Below are 17,222 nucleotides of genomic sequence, written 5' to 3'. Positions count from 1 at the left end.
TGCCCAGATCGGATCTTAATGCAAGTTGGAACGGGCACAGTGACACTTGCAAGTAAAGAAACACAAATTCACCACTGACATGAGAATGAGTTGTCCTGTATAATTGATCTAGATTTATACATAAATGGATAAAAAGACATAAAAATACAATTCTACATGCATTGGATAATATCTGATTACACCGCAACAGCAACTAAACATAGTGGTGACTGGCTCCCACCAGTCTCTCAGAACTGAAGAAGGTACTCGAATGAGTGGCGAAACGTCTTCAAGAAATTCTACAAGTCCAGTTGCCTTTTGGATTACCATGACCTGGGCGACTGAGAACCTTCACATCTCCGTCTCTACTCATTGTCAATTATAACACTTCTGCCAGGGTATTTTTGGACAGCCTGACATCCATACAGTATGTATAGAGGTGTCAAGGGTTAGTGACTGATAAGAATAATGTCCACAAGTAACAAGTGTTGTAAATATGCAAAAGCATTTCCGTATTAATCTCTTCACCACAGAGACGCTCATAACAGAAGACGGAAGTAGGCCGCATCAAACTTCAGGAAACATTTGTGTGACTGAGTTTATCACAGAGATAAACTAATCTGTCTGAGCTGCAGTGGACAATATGTTTCGGAGAAAAAAAAAAAGGTGACAATGACATGTGAGCTCACTTGGTGCTAAAAATGAATGACTAAGAAAAAACAAAAGAGCTGTCGCGTCTTTGTCAGCCCTCGAACTCTCAGGCAGCAGACACTTGAGGAGATAGCATCTACCTGAGCATGTTAGACACGCAAGAAACCAGACAGATGGGCTGCGAGAGACAACACAAGCAAGGGACGGTGGGAGGGAATGGCAAAGACAAAGAAGTGAGGTGACAGACTGATGAGGTGATTGGGTGTTGAAAGAGCATCTTTTATTCGGCAAGGGATAAGAAGGAGAACATCAAGCCGGATGAAGTGGACGGGAGCGGGACAAAATGAAAGCAAGAGGTCCAGGAGAAAGTAAGCATGAGGAATGCCTGACTCTTTAGTCAGCCAGTCAGAGAGACAGCTCTGTATTCGTGGGTCTTTCTAATCTTTTGCCAGGTCAGACTAGGTAATTGTCCCCAGCAATGACAGTTAATGGGGCATCCTCCGCATACCAGACGGTTACATTACTTCACAAAGACGACTGAAAGAGAAGGCCTGACCTCTGCCGTGGCTGATTAGGGATGACTCAAAGATGAGACAGGGGCTACTCTGTGTGTGTGTTGTAATTGGTCATAATAGACCTGTCAGCACTCTACCTGTAAATGGGTGCTTGGCGTTTACTGTCAAACCTGCTTTATCAGGCAGGCGGATCATCTGAAGAGTGGCTGTAATTGTAAGTTCATTGTGTGACAACCACGCAGATATCAAACCGCTATCAAGCGTTATCTTAAAAAGGTGGAATGCTGCGGCGGTACTGAAAAAGTGATTACCTCGAGGTAGCACATTCCAGAGAGGCCGGAAAGGTCTAACTCCCGTCTTTTTGCAGTGCTTGATGACATGTGTCAACGGTGAGACACGTCGAGGACGTATTTAAAGCTTTTGTTTTTCTTTTTAAATCGATTACACCGGTCCGGGAGATTAAACAGCACTGCAGGCCTGAAAAGGAATTCTCAAGGAATGATGAGAATGTGACAAAGATGGACAACAGGATAAGACCGAAGACAGAGGCCAAACATGCATCATGTGGTGGGTGTGGATGAAGTTGACAACACAGGTAAAATGGAAGAATGTTTTTCGTGGTTGTCCGTGTAAGATCATTTTGCATGATTGAGTATCTACTTCGGAAGTTATAAAGCAAGAAAACTGTTCAAAGTATAATCGCTTCAAATTATGTGTTGTGGTTTACAGCGGTGTAAAGGCCCTAGCCATTCTTTTAGATTCCACAGAAACATTCTCCATTTCTAGTAAATGGGAATATACCGATCAACCTGGCCAAGAGTTGTTATTGTGCCAATACTACAAATTCTGATATATGGCAATTATCCTGCAAAATGAATTTGTTTAAACTGAATTTTTAATAGTAACATTTGCACGTTTCATTTGTCAGTGTTCTGGTGGAAAAAAACGGTTGTTTTTTGTTTTTCTGCACATATGTACTTTTAAAAAGGTGACAAAATCAAGTTTCTCTCATCTCCTGGCCAATATAGAAAACTGGTTTCTGCCCTACATAAACATAGGTTTCTATAGAAAGAGCCTTAAGTACATGCCCTTGAAAGAGTCTTCTTAAACCCATACCACTGTGACTGCTGTTGATGGTGCTGGACTGTAAAGTTTAGCAATAAAGGCGTGCCAACCCTGTAAGCTCCTGCCCTGTGGCTCCGAGCTCGTCCACATTCTGATCTGCCGTCAGCCTTTACAGCTGTTATCAGCTGCAGGTCTGTTTACCTGGCTTTGGGTCACTGACAGCCAGCCGCATGTTTGGCCGCTGGAGACAGATAAGGCGTCTCTCCACCCACCTAACTGAAGGCTTTATCACTCTCTAGTGTGTTTCTGTGTATGTGAGCGCATGTGTGTGGGTGTGAGTGGATGTTGATAACCTCTGACCCGAGCGCTAGGCTGGGGCCAGCTTTCAGTGTTTACAACGGGCCGGATCAAAGTGAGCTCAGTGAGCAGCAGGTCAGCGGACCTGCCGTTTGGTCATACATTAACTACAGACAGCCCGTCTGTGTGTGTGTGTTTTCCCAGTCAATAATCTTGAACCGAACAAGGCCTGAAGTAGTTTGGTTGCATAAGCAATTCGCTGCAAAATCTCAGCGTGTAGTGATTTGGAACACGTAAAGGTATTCAAAAAAGTGCCGAACATCTTAACATGGAATTATATGAGATCTTTTACTCAAAGTTACGTGTACGATTTCTCCTTTTAAATAAATTAGCACTTACATTCTTATTTAATTTCAGTAAGTTACACTTTTAAATGAGATGTATTGTGTGTAATTGTTACCATTGGTAAACCTCACTCTTATCATGACAAGCAGTAAAAGCACATCTTTTTATATCTCTTTAAAACATTATTGTAAGGTGGTGTAATGGTGTAAGGCTACTGGATGTCCTGGATATGAGAGGCCCTATCAGGGGATTTCACTGCCTGTCTTTTGCATTCAGTATTACAGTTAGGGGCGACAAGTTACCTTGAGTTGAGAGTCAGTTGGGAGTCAGTATTTTCACAATGCGTTTCATAAAAAAGCAACATAATTTTATTAAGACGTTCTCAAATGTCACAATTATGCAAGGAAATGTTTGGAGGCCTCAGAAGTGGTCTGTAAAATAAAGGAAGCCTTCCTTTTATTAGATCTGCAGATTGGGTCATGTAACGATTTGTTCTGTTACTTTCTATGAAGTAGTGGTTGAATGTTTTTCTTGACTTGTCACGACGGATTTCTCTCAAGGTCTGTTTAAACGAGTGCATGTGGTTTGGAAGGGGATGAATCCAGGCCTGAACAAGAACATTGCAACTGAACAGCTAAGAGGCATCTCATGCTGCCAGCACATAAGACAACCAATTTGGATACTTGCCTTATGACAATTCATGCACATCTGATAGTTTTGATCAGTAACAGGGTAAACATGATGTTAGTGAACCTGTTTGAAAAATTCTCAACTGCATCTCCACCAAACTGACTGCAACAAATCCATTTAAATCTAAATAATAATAGGCAGCATTCAAATCATCCACCAAAGTTAATTGCAGGTGTGAACTTGGCCTTGGGCTTCATTCAGACTCTGCATTAAGATATAACCAGGGCAATCTGATGGCAAGTTTCCAGCTGGCTTTAAAATACACAGATTAGGCACAACTTTATGACCACCTTCCTAATATTATGTAGGTCTCCAAATCAGTTCTGACTCATCAGAGAATGGACATGGGTCTTCTGAGGGTGTCCTGTGGTGCTTGGCGACAGAATATTGTTAGTGGGTCCTGTGGGTTGAGGAGAGGAGCCGCTCTCGATCAGGCTTGTTCCAGTGCATCCCACTGATACTCGACAAGTTTGGGATCTTGGGACTTTAGGGGCCAGGTCAACATATTGTGTTCTTTCCTACATGTCTAAGTAACACATGAAAGCCAGGTCCAAACTTTTCCCAGCAGGACATTGTATTGTACAGGGCGGCTGTGGCTCAGTAGGCAGAGTGGGTTGTCCACGGACTGGAAGGTTAGTGTGTGGCACTGGTGTGTGAATGTGTGTGTGCTTGTGTGAGCGGATAGATAAATGTGTCTGTTACCGTTACCATACTTGGGTCCAAATAAGTAGAAAGACGCTGTATAACAACAAACAAGATGTCAAGATGGTCAATGTTATTCACTTCTCCTGTCAGTGGTTTTAATGTACTGGCTGTTTGGTGTAAGTCCCTATTTGAGTCGTCAACCAGTACTTTAAATCCAATCTCAGTTGCACACTCTGTATATATATTAACACTAACTGCACCAAACTGACAAAAATATAAGTTTATATCATTCTACAAACTGTCCACTGTAAGCACTTCTACTTTTTACTTGTACTTGATGATTGTAGTGTGCGTGGGTATAGGTTTGATTGTCAGACCTTGGCCTCTGTCTCTCCACGATGCAGAGTGTAGAGATGGTGAACTGCGCTCTGTGAGGACGCCCATGGGTGGGTGAGTATCTGGAAGACATGAAAATCGTGGCCCAGCGTGTCGGCAGTCACCAGCAGCATCCCTACAATGAACACACAGACAGTTATGCAGATTAGAAAAGCCACTCTCACGGCATTTCATTCTTTTTCTCAAGTGTAACACCCACACTCATGTCATGTTGGTGGTGCATTACTTGTTTCTCAAGAGCAAACCTCCTACTGGACTTCGTCATTATTTGTGATATTCATGAATGTTGTCGGGTGTGATCAGCCTCCACCACTTCAACCTTTTATTAACCTTGCTTCGTTTTTCACCAACTGTATTTAGTAACTGTTTATTACTTTTTGTACCTTTAATACTGTATATTTCCCCAAATATAGTTTTCTTATTTTCTCTTGTTGTGTGTTTATACCTCTCGAATCATTTGGGTGACCAACCTGCCTGTAGTGACACACTTTACTGTACCTGAATCATATCAAATAACAGCAGTTTCATATTTTCTGCGTGCTGTTGGAAAATACCTACAACAACACATACAAACTGTTCTCTATTTCCTTTCATAGACTTCCGTCAGTCTTGCCTACCCTTGCAGGCCAACTATATGAGAGGTGACTCATTTAACAATCACCTTTAAAATGTATTATTGTGTTCCTTGTTATCTGAGTGATATTTACATACCACATACTGCGCGTTTTAAATCAGTTTCCATTTTAGAAGAAAATACTTTTATTCTTGTAAGTCACAGTAACCCAAAGGTACTCTAAGGCAGATGGTGCGTATACATGCTACCACTGACACGCTGGTGAACTGATACATAGTCCGTATTTAAGTGTATTTCACTGCGACCGCTCGCACGAACGCAGCCAACTCTACCAACCCTTGCGGGACACATGCTAGACAGCATGACAGAATTACTGTGCCTTTAAAACAAACAAACCAGCCCATTAAAACAAAGCCAGCTATCGTTTGTCGCTGTCATAAAATGCAGTTTTCCTTCACATGATAGCCCGGTCTGGTTAACAGCAGGGCTCGAGTCGTGTGCTCCTCCGAGGACAGACAAGATGATGAGCGTCTGCAAACGGGTGAATCTATGCATTCTAACATCAGTGGACGGCTATGGGCGTGTGTACGCACACTAAGATCCACCGAAACACTGAACCACAGCTCAGCACCAGTGTAACCGACGCTGACAGGGCCATTCATTTGGTCCTGTTTTATTTGAAGCTCGTCAAACTCCAGAAAGTATAGGCCCTCACCATAAACAACATGCTCAACAAACCACACCAGAACAAACCCAGATCTAAACTGGCTCAGCTAGGAAAAAAGGCTGTGCTGCTTTTCAAGCACAACCCAAAACCAATCCCCAGAAGCCTTTTGAAATGTTACAAACAAACTCGGAGTGGGCAGTAACTCAGAACGCTGGAAACATATCACTGATACAGAGTGTAAAAAAACCTCTGTCCAAACCTCTGTCCTTTAGACGACTCCCAGACATACATGATATTAAAGCAATTAGTAATTTTCCTCTAAGTTTTTCCCCCTTGGAATCTTTTATGTGGAAGCAGCAGTAGGTTTTAATTAGTGGCCGGGCTTTATTGGGTGGCATGTCAAATGTGAAAAGAGGAGGCTGGAATGGCATGAGATTAAAAGGATTCAGCAACACGCGCAAGAGAGATGGAAAACACTCCCTCTCTGGAAAAAGAAGCCATGTGCTGCAAAATTTTGCACATTCATTCAGAGTTGAAAGGTTTCTTTTTTTGGGGCTTGTGCATGAGTGAAGAACATTTCTATTCAAAGATGATGAAGAGTTGGAATGAGGGCGCTACGGAGTGGATGAGTGATGGGGTCATGCAGATTATCAAAGATGGAGGGAGGCAAGCAAAAGAGAGGCCAGGCGAAGTGTGCATTAAGACAGTGGTTAGCTATTCATGCTGTATCAGAGAAACCAGAAAGCCAGAGAACTAAGGCCTTAGGCCTGTAAACTCTTGAAAACCCACACCCCAAACGAGGTGCCAAGCCACAAGAAGCATTTGCGTCAACTGGTAATATGGAGAAAAAAGGGACGGGGCCCTTCTAATTATAGAGTCTGGAAACGGAAGCGCAGGGTGATTAGGAGTTGAGGCGCTGTGGTCTGTTTATCTGGGAGCTTCCTCTCACTCTCAAACGCTCTCTCCCCCATTCTCCACTCCGTCTTTCGTTCTTCCTCCTCTCTCTCTGTTTTGGTCGGGCCCTGCCCACCCGGTGGCTGGAGAGTCTGGCCCATAGGTTTCTGACAGATGAGACTTGGCCACTGCGTTCTGGCCGGGGCCGCCGTTTCTCATATGCTGATGGTAGAGTCTGGGCTCCAAAAAAGTAACAACTCTGAAAGGCTGGAGAGCTTAGTGAGTGCGAGCGCCCGAGGATTGGGGCTTTTGTGGCCTTGTTGAAATACAGAGGCCCTCGCCGAGAGGCGTCAGTCGGTTAGCCCGCGGGAAGGCCAAATTAAAAAGTAGCTGAGCCACTCGGGGGAGAAAAGAGAGGGTTTCGGGGAAACCAGAGGTTGGCCGGAGCAGGGTTTGACACATCCTATTTATAACACCTTGTCCCAGGGGTTACAGTGTTATTTACGATGTTTTAGTACCAAAATCGCTGGCACATGCACGTAGACATGTGCTAAACTGGAAGGGATGACCTCTAATTTGCCATGTGTGCAAGACATGCATCCGTACGGGACATGAGGGTAGTGATATAATCATTTCCATAAATATATGCTTTTTCCTTTCTGTTCATTCTGCTTTTTGTCCCAAAAAATCTTTTTGTTTTGTTTCGCTGCAGGCTTTACTGTCCCATCTCTGACCATCCAAACAGAAAACATCTGCTCAATCCCATTAATAGTGGGAGGATGTTTCATTTACAAAGTGGTTGGGATAGCTTTATTCTTGACAAAAGCAGATGGGATGAGAGAGAGGTTGGGACAAAAAGGCAGAGAGAGGAGAGAGAGAGAGGGAGAGAGGGAGAGAGGGAGAGAGGGAGAGAGGGGCAAAGAAATAAATGGACGGAGCAAGACAGAAGGCGGTGATTTCCCTGCTTGGAAACATACAAGGCCACAACAAAACTAGTCCACTTTTTAATTAACAACACTATGCTCAAAAAAAGCTTTGAAAATTGGGAAAATCTCAAATTATAACCATGTGGAAGGCATAAAGCCTACAAGATGGAGTACTTGAGGGATTCAGATAGCTTTACTACTACCAGAATGCATAAATTTCCGAGAAAATGAGCCCAACGCACAAATGAAAGACTATCCATCATAGACGAGGCTTTGTCTTCGGGCCTGGTATTTCTGGGGGAAGGACAGGACTTTATGTCTGTTGTATGTACTCATACACATGCTGGACATCACCACGCATTTTAATCCAACCATCCGCTGTTAATGTTTACGACGCTCGGCAGGTTGTAAACTACTTAATTACAACTTGATCGCGAGATTCTGAGGACTTTCCAAGAGTGGCTTTCAGATTCTAAAATATTACGACGGTTGCTTTAATTAAAGCGTTAGATTAATAGGTGTGACTTCTTTCCTTAACCAATCCAAATTCCGCTACTGGCTACAGTGCTAAGCGCCCTACTAATCCTCTTACCACCACCGCAGCGCCCAGACTAATATATGAGCAGTTTTATTTTTGCTAGGCAGCAGGGTTAGCATTAGGGTTAGTCAGACGCAAAAGAAAAAAAAATGAAGTCAATCATTTCTAATATAGCAGAGAGGGTAGTTTGACTAATTACAGCTTTGTTTGGAAAATTAACCACACTGTAATGTTTGCATGTGTTTTTGGGGATTCTTGTAGGTTTCAGATTAAACTATTTTTTGTTGTTTCTAGACAAGCAACAGTTCAGGAGTAAAAATATGTTGAAGAAAAACTAGTAACATATTGCTCGGTATTTTATCTGGATAAGTTATGTTACTATAAGTGAATCTGATTGGGCCAAATCTAACTACTAACAAGAAGGCAACTAGATGATCAGTCCAGACTTAAGGCCTGGGCTGGTGTGAGCCATTTATACTTGTGTGCTTGTCAGTCTGGCTTAGTCTGTGAAAATGAAACCTAAACGCTGGGTCTTTTTTGTGAGTCTGGTTCATTTTTGTTTCTACATCCTGTTCCACTTTTAACAACAGCAACTGAAACTTTTGTCAAAATTTCACTAAAGACAAGTCAAGAATTCACTAAGTTGTGATTATCTAACGTACAATAAACCGCAAAAAAATTATATTATTAACTTCTTGTTGCATTTCTGCTATCATGTGCAAAGGGCTTTTTATTGATGAATTTACTTCACACAAAGTGCAGCAGACATGAAAAACATGTGTATTCGGTGAGTCCTTATAAAACAGAAGATGGTTTTTCAAGATTTTGCAGCAGGTAGGTTGTTTCAGACATTTTTCAAACCTTGCCCCAGCCCTTTTGTGGATTTAGGCCACTGTTTCTTCACGTAATCCTTGACTGACTCCACGGAGTTCCTCTAAGAAGAGGGAAATTTTTAGCTGCGACACCCCTAACGCAGGCCCTTCGAATCCTTTAAACTCATTCACGTTTCATTATAAATACTTGCAAAGACCACAGGATGGCCAGAAGGACGGGGGACGGAGAAAAACAGAGAAAACAACAGAAGAAAAGCCGGGGGAAAAGGTGCTTACGGTTCATTTGATGTACAGTGGGCAGAAACCAAGGGTTGTGTTTTTCTTCGCGCTCCACAGGCAGACCACCTGTGAGCACTTAGATATTAATAGAAATGAAAAAAAGGTGTGTTTGCGGCCACGCTCACAGAGAAGCTGCTATTAGTTTGATATTACTACGCTGGAACGCCAGCAGAAGGCGAAATTCATCTGGCTTTAAAGTCGCGTTGGCACTCAAGGGGCAGGCACCGTAGCGGTCAAGTTCACAAAGCGTGACTGTTCTCAAGGCAGGGCTCCAGGGTTGTTCTTTCATCACCTTAAGAGGAAAACACACTACTTAAGCCTGTTTATATGGAGCATTTACATATTTGCACACTTCCTGTTGGAATTGTTTTAAGGAAGAGAAACATCCAATGAGTTCAACACCGGATGTGCACGGAGGCGAAAACATTAAAGAAGCCTACGTTCTTACTTCACCTGCACATTTCATCTGCAAATGCCACAACCCCAATTAAACGCCGCTAATCCAAATTCCCACTGAATCGCTTCTTCCAGTTTGTTTTCCTTCGTGTAGTTTCCCAAGATAAGACAAACATGTTCTCACAGCAACTCAGGGAGGACTTTAACGCCGCGCCTCTTTTGATGTCGGGTTTTAAAAGCCCCGAAACAAATCGCTCCCATCCACAATCTCCTGAAGAAGAATTTGTGATTACAACATAATCCCCTTTCTTAACAAACAGGCGAACAGTGAGGCTGAAGAGGTAAGCTTCTTGCATTTACACGGTCTCCTTCGTATTTCCAGTCACTTCTGTTGAATGATGGGAGCCCTTTTAGGTAGGTCTTCACGGTGCTAATCCTGTCCTTAGATTCAAAATAAATAGTCGGAAGAGGCCGCATGAGACAACAACGGACGGATGGACTGAGACATCTAATCAACTTTAGAGGGCAAAAATATTTCAAAACTCAAAACCAAACTCAAGACTGTATACAGCAAATACAAGAGGCTGTTACTCTAAAAGCTAACCACCTATCATGGTTCGTTTGGCGAATTAGCTCACACTTGAGTCAGAAAAAGTAGTGTAAACTGCAACGAAACATGCGTGCGGACCAAGCTGGAATATCTGGCTGTGCTGACAGCTATTGAACTGATGCTAGTCTAGTTTTGGAATTAAAAACAGTATGAAGAATGAAAGTCTTGGTAACGCTACCTATTACGACCTAATACTATTTTATTTGAAAGTTTGAGAATAGCTTATATACACCCAACAGTTCTACAGGGAAACTGTTGGACCGGCCATTCGTGTGGATGTTACTTAGACGTGTACCCACCTAGACCACACCAGGCACCCCCACCCTATAGCAATGACACTCCTTGGTGGCAGCAGCCATCCCCAGCAGGATGCAGCCTGACGAAGGCACTCACGCAGAAACAGTTTAGGAACACCTCAAAACTCAAAAACCTCAAAATGTGTTGACCTGGCCTCCAAATTCACAAGATCCCAAACTGATCCAACTATCTGTGGGATGATCCGCAGAGGCCCCACCAATGAATGAACTATGATCCATTAAATGTTTAAGTTGCATAAGGAAAAAGAAAACCGAAAAGAAAAGAAAGACTTTTTTTATGTAGTGTAATTCATGGTTGTGTTCCATGTACAGTACAGATGCCACTATAAACAAGGCAGCCCTCGGCTCATGGCAATAAAAAAACTTAGCCACTCACCTCTTCCCCACCAAGCCACCCACCCACACGCATACCGTAAGGAAGTTCCAAACGACAAAGTAAGCACACTGTGTGGGCTGTGAATGACTCCACACTGCTGAGGTGTCTGTGTGTCGAGAGTGGGTGAGTCTTTTCTCGCTTTCCAGAGACCCTGAGTCATGGTCACTGGCAGATCCGGTTACTCTCCTTAGCTCTGGCCATGTAACCACTCATCACAGCAAAAGTACTTACGCAGCCTTATTGAACAAATGTGCAATATTAGTTACTGTAAAGTTTGATGGTTACGGGTTTAATCCCAGTTTCTCACTTGTTTGACAGACGATGACACAGTTGTGGCAGTGGACTGCACTTTTCCATGAGCCATCCCTGGCTTTGGGATTATTAAGGTTAGATTTAGTTAGCCGGCACTTTTTTGTGCCAGCATGTTTTTATTTTTATCTTGTTGGAAAGCCATCAGCAACACAATGACATTTTTTTTCTCTTCATCACTTCTGGTAAGTGCAGGTTTTACTTGCAGAACGTCAGACAAGTCCACAATAGACGGTAGTTTGGTGAGCCTGTGTTTTTTCCAGTGTCTCCAAAATGAGTCATAAAAGCTTTTCCTACTATTACTACTTGATCACTTTTATGCAATCCCATTCTATACCCAAATGATAATAGTGGTTTCATTTGGCCAACTTTGACCACATGTTCAGATTCAAACATTTCAAGTTTTTTAAAAAAGAAGAAAGGCAAAAAGAAAAAAACAAACTCTTATTTATAAAGCCAATTCGTTTTTTATTTGAGAAAACACTATGTTAACACTGACAAATCTTCAGCTTTTGGACAAACTTATGTATTTTCTTCCAATCCAGGAACCAAAGCTCTAAGTGGCTTATAACTTTAATAGCTACCAGATAAAGAAGACACGTTTTTAAAGCATACTTTTTGGAAAGCTTTGGATGGGCTATGGGGGTGCTTCAAGTTATTCCTTGAGAGGAACAACACAACCCCACAGGTAGGTTTCTAGTATGTACATACAATATTATCTTGATTGCTTTGTCTCGGTAAGTGTGAAAAACTATTCAATATTCTATGTGTAGGATTTTTGTTATTTGCAATATAGAAGTCAGGGGTAAGATTTAGGTTTAGAATAGACACAAATCTTGTGAAGATGTATATCATGATATATCTACATATATCATGTAGATATATTGACAAAATTGACACTAAAACAACATTGACAAAAAAAAAGATTTTTAAGGATGTTTAGTCAGTTTTGTAGGTTTTTATTGCATTTAAGTGATATGTTTTTCATAACTAGTCTTTAGTTTTATTCAATTATATTAGCATTTCACCCAACATTGCAATAGTCAGAAGAAAATGGCAACTTTTTCCAAGTTAAATTCAAACAAAAACAGCACAGGGAGCCCTGCTGAGTCAGTGCTGTAAATCACATCAGAGCCGACTGTGAGTGCTAATTAGTATCTTGGTGTGAAGACACAACTCAATCCATGCTAAATGTGTGGCTATAAATGTGTGGCTGAGCGAAGCTGCTTGTGTGTGGGAATTCCCCTCATGTTCAACATGTGCCTGTGGGTACGGGGTTTTTCGGCATCAGCCTGGTTTCTTTCACACATCAGTAAGATGGAGAGACAGAGTTATTACACCACGGAGATCTGCCTTCACGGCACAGCTGCCTCACTGGTCAGGCACAACGGGCCAGGCTATTCATTAGACTGGCCTGTTGCTAAACCAGGGATATGTTTTATGGGACAGTTCCCTGTGGGGAGAGATTCAGTCTTTATTCATCTGCCATTACTCCTGGCTTTGATGGGGACGCAAAAGTTTCATATTCAGAATATTTCGACGGCTACAGAAGAAAACCTCGTTGCTGCTGTGTTTTATGACACAGAAAAGGATAATGAAAGAGTTTCTCCTCAGGACAGTGGAAGGACATACCGTGCACCTGCATCCAGTTTATATACCGTCCTAACTAATCACTTAACGGCTATATGGTCAGTGTGTAGATAGAAATAGACTCAAGACAACAAAGTTTAGTTTTACTACTTGAAAACATTCAATTTGTGCAGGCGGAGCAGTAGTAGTAGTAATGAAATACATTTACAGAATTACAGTACAGTTGGAGCTACTTGTGTTGCTATTGTGTTGTTTTTCTGTTTGCTCTGCTACTCTCTTGGTTTATTAGATCTTAGGGGGAAATTACAGCATGTTCCTTGCAATCCACACGGCCCACAAAGTACAGCGTATTGCTTTGAGTTTACAGTAACAAAGGAAAGCCCCAAAACGGTATTTATCACAAATGTTTCAGCCTCCATCTTATTCTTTTCATTATTGACAATCTGGCAGTTTCTGGCAGTAAATTAACCTGTTGTTATTCAGGTGTACTGCAAGTTGTTCATTATTTCATTATTGTTTCATTATGTACAAATATCTAAATATATTTAGTGTGCATAAGTGAAAAGAAGCTGCCTCTAACATGGGATATGAGCTACTTTTGCTTGGAAAAAAAAGGCGTAAATCACTAATTAATCCTTAACAAGTTGATATTTTATTAGATTCCAGGCAGAAAAGAAAGATTTCTCATAAATAGTTCAGCATTTTACTCTATTATATATATGTACACTGCATAAAATGCAATATACTGAGCTGTAATGAAGCACTCTAAAATGAACTGTTCTAAATAATGAAAGCTCAGAGTTTTGAGATGTAGGTAAACCTTTCTGTCATTTCGTTTGAAACATTTATGTAATATTAAGTTTTAAATGTAGAGCTATAACAAATATGTTTAAAGCATGGCGTCCTACTTTTACTCCTTCCACAGCGGCACTGAGCACTTCATCCCTACGAGTCGAAGTAAGACTGTGCAGAAAGGAGACCGAGGGAGCAGAGCGCAGAGGGTGTTGCCTCGCATGGTTGCTGGATCAATCACTCCATCTAGTGCCAGCCGTAATCATAAGAAATGCTCAAGTCCTTTGACAGTATCTCTGCCTCCAAAACACAGGCATATTTTGACCTTGGCATCGTACCTAATAATCAAGTCAAGGATCGTTAAGGATGGGTGAAAAGGACGAGACGTGAAAGAAAACAAGCACACACACATTGCAGCTGTTAAAGAGAGCGCTTTTCCACTGAACTTCATCTGCGTCCCTCTAATTACACCACTAGGAATAGATCCACAGATCCAGTGAAACGCCACAAAGCACCAGCCACCACACCAAGAAACTGGCGGCCACCGCTCCGCCCTCTGTAGAGCCTCCAACACACACAAGCCACTGGGGTTTCTTACATAACTCTTCCCAGCCAAAACTTCTGGGCTTTCAGGGCTCTGCTCGAGTCATATCATTGTTTCCTGCTCAGTCTATCTTTCTTGTTTCTGTCATGTAAGGCTTGACCACTGCGAGGGGAGCCTCGGTGAAGCAAGAAGGCTTTTCAGTAAAAGCCATTTCCCCTAACTGCTTGGAAAGAGTTCACTTAGCTGCAGACCAATGAAGCCGTCACTCAGGATTTGAACTCTGATCAAATCAAAAAGCCTTAAATTATGGGACACTCCACGGCAGGCAGCTTGGAAATGAAAATGAATAAAATAATAAGCATTGATACGAGCAATCAGGACGGTGGAAAAGAGGAGGTTCTCCACTCGTGTTAGGGTTAAACCTAATCTGATTGCACGTTCCTAGGGCAATAACTGGCGCTGCTTTCTGCTCTAAACATTTATTAGCTGTTAACGTTTGACGCAGAGCAAATGAGTTTGATTAAAAACAATTGACGGTGACTCAGTGCAATGTTTGGAGCAAATCAGTGGCTCATGTATTTGTGTTTATTCTGACCTTTCCTTGAGAGCATGCCATTAAAGATCCGAGAGGTTTGAATGTCTGAATGTCGTACTGACACACAAATAGTAGAGTACAACAGATAAAGACAAGTTTTGTAATTTGATTTTTTTAATTTTTTTGTACGTTTTTTAGTAAATTAACTGTAGTGACCTGGGTAACGGGACTTTTGGTGAGCAGTGGATGGGAAGAGACTACGGTGTCTAGTCTGTCTTTGTCTTAAATATCATCCTGTTCCTGCTCTGAAGGAGCTAAGTAAGTAAGTGATGGAGTCTCTGGCGTTGAGGTCACGGGGTGAGAGTCGTCTCTCAGCAGCTACTTTATTAACTTGTGCACACGCACGCCGCAGGAGTGACATACACAAGATAACACATCACACATGAAGACAGGGCAGCCCGATGACACGTACAAAGCATCTACTGTCCTTTTCTATCTGAAGTGGAGGTTGGCAGTGCTAACAAACTGAAAAAAGTAAAACACTAACACTGATGCATGCAAACAATAATAATAATGCGCATCAGCACAATAATAGGAAATATTTGACTTTGTATTTAGCTGTCTCAGAGAAGTGCTTGTCATTTGAGAGGAAGATAAACATGAAATAGAAAAAGCTACAAGACCTTCAACTACTAGTTGCAAATTTATGTAGCAAGGAACTAATTCAGTCATCTCCCATATAATATTAAGCAAATAAATCATTAATTAGATTTTTTTTTCATTAAAGCATGTTTGGCCTTGTGTACATTCCACTGAACTCCACCGTGGTACACAGTTATATGTGACACATACGTGATGGAACTTATCATTTCTGGAGGAACTCCCATCATGCACTTCTCATGTACTCTCCTTTCTCTCATTGTCCATGCCTTTTATTATTATTTTTCTACCATGCTTTTATACACAACCCCTTTCCTGACCTGTTTTCAATTAACCTACATACTTGTGTTCCGCCTGGTGTGAGCTTTGTGTTGCTGGCATTATCATCGTTGAGCATATATTTCAATTTCATTAGTTGTCTCTGTAAGGTTTTTAACAAAACACACGGTTTATATGATTTGAAAGTCAACACATTCTCTTTTGACATTTCACACATCATCCTAACTTTTTAAGGAGCAGGTTTGTAGATACTGAGCTTACACCCACTTTAGAAACCCCATTTTTGGCAATTCTATTATTGTATTATAAATAATCACATGTCCCCGACCTCATTGGAGCCACAGCTTGCTTATAGTATTTTAACTGGAGTAGTTCAAAAAGGTGTTGTCTGACCGTGAAGGTTTAGTTTGCTTTGCTTATTAATGTCCATCAGCATCAGGAATGGATTAGATTAGTGTCGCGGTTACTCTGCAGCGTAATAAAGAACCATTCAGTCAAAAGACGAACAGGTAGTCCTGTAACAGAGGGCCCGTTCAGACCTCGTATTAACACCCGTCCTGGGCAGTGTGATCAGCAGTGACCGGCTTTAGGTACGAGCGTTCACACCTGGCATTAACATGCATCTCCACATGTGTCTCCAGCCGGATCCGGATCTGATCACAGTTTCACGGTCAGTATGCAAATAAACGCTGACATCATTTGGTGCACAGTAAAATATTATAACAGCAGCTGTTTCTAATGGATCTCTACAGCGGTATCAGAACCAGGAACAGAGCTGTTTTCTGTGTGTGCATCATTTGTGGATCTCCGCCCTGATGTTGCTTAAGACCTGCAGAACCCCGAGCCCAGGAAGCTTCCATACGCACCGTAATCTTTGGTAATGAAGGTAAATAAAGACACCGATTAAAAAAAAAAGAATAACTTAACCATACACAGCTCCTTACACGGCAATGACGCAACATCAATAATAAACCACATGCTGATACGTTTTAATGACAGAATCACACACATTTCGTACTCATATTAAATATTTTCATTCGTTAAATACTTAGATTTATATATTATTTAGTTAACATTAATACTTCAAAAGGCTCTTGTCATCTTTTATAGTACTTTTTCTTTTCTCATTTATGATAGCGGGTGTATTTTTTTTATGTAGTTTTTTTTTTTTTCTGCATGAACCAAAGGAATGCAGACAAATGCAACCCAGACCAAATGCGGTCAGAGTTCAGATCTCTCAAAGCTTCCTGGGTGTATTCACACCTGTACTTTAAGCTCATCACTTGCGATCGGGTTCCCCGGGACGGATGTTAATGCAAGATCTGAACGGGGCCAGATGTTCTGATCTTACCCACATGGAGTCAGTCTGGGATTCTGCGAAGAGACACTGAGAGAGATGCAAACCACGGCAGAGCTGTGGCTAGTTTCCTAGGATGCTGAACATCCTGACCTTATAAGTAAACACCTAGTACTGTTTTAAAGCAGGGGTCTTTCAGGTTTTTCAGGCCGAGGACCCCCCA

At 41.8% G+C, this 17,222-nt stretch overlaps 1 protein-coding gene across 3 annotated transcripts in view; it reads right to left on the bottom strand.

Annotated features, from left to right (window-relative positions):
* bcas3 (BCAS3 microtubule associated cell migration factor) overlaps positions 1-17,222 on the bottom strand; it is a 282,772-nt gene that overhangs the window by 225,981 nt on the left and 39,569 nt on the right. For all 3 annotated transcript variants that reach the window (XM_047593530.1, XM_047593528.1, XM_047593529.1), the window contains exon 14: positions 4,565-4,698. In XM_047593530.1, the coding sequence (XP_047449486.1) occupies positions 4,565-4,698 (134 nt within the window). The remainder of the gene's footprint in view (positions 1-4,564; positions 4,699-17,222) is intronic.

The sequence above is a fragment of the Mugil cephalus genome, chromosome 9, assembly GCF_022458985.1.
Source record: "Mugil cephalus isolate CIBA_MC_2020 chromosome 9, CIBA_Mcephalus_1.1, whole genome shotgun sequence".
In the NCBI taxonomy this organism is placed as follows: Eukaryota; Metazoa; Chordata; class Actinopteri; order Mugiliformes; family Mugilidae; genus Mugil; species Mugil cephalus.
The sequence above is the reverse complement of the archived record's forward strand: the minus strand, read 5'-3'. Positions and strand labels throughout refer to the sequence as shown.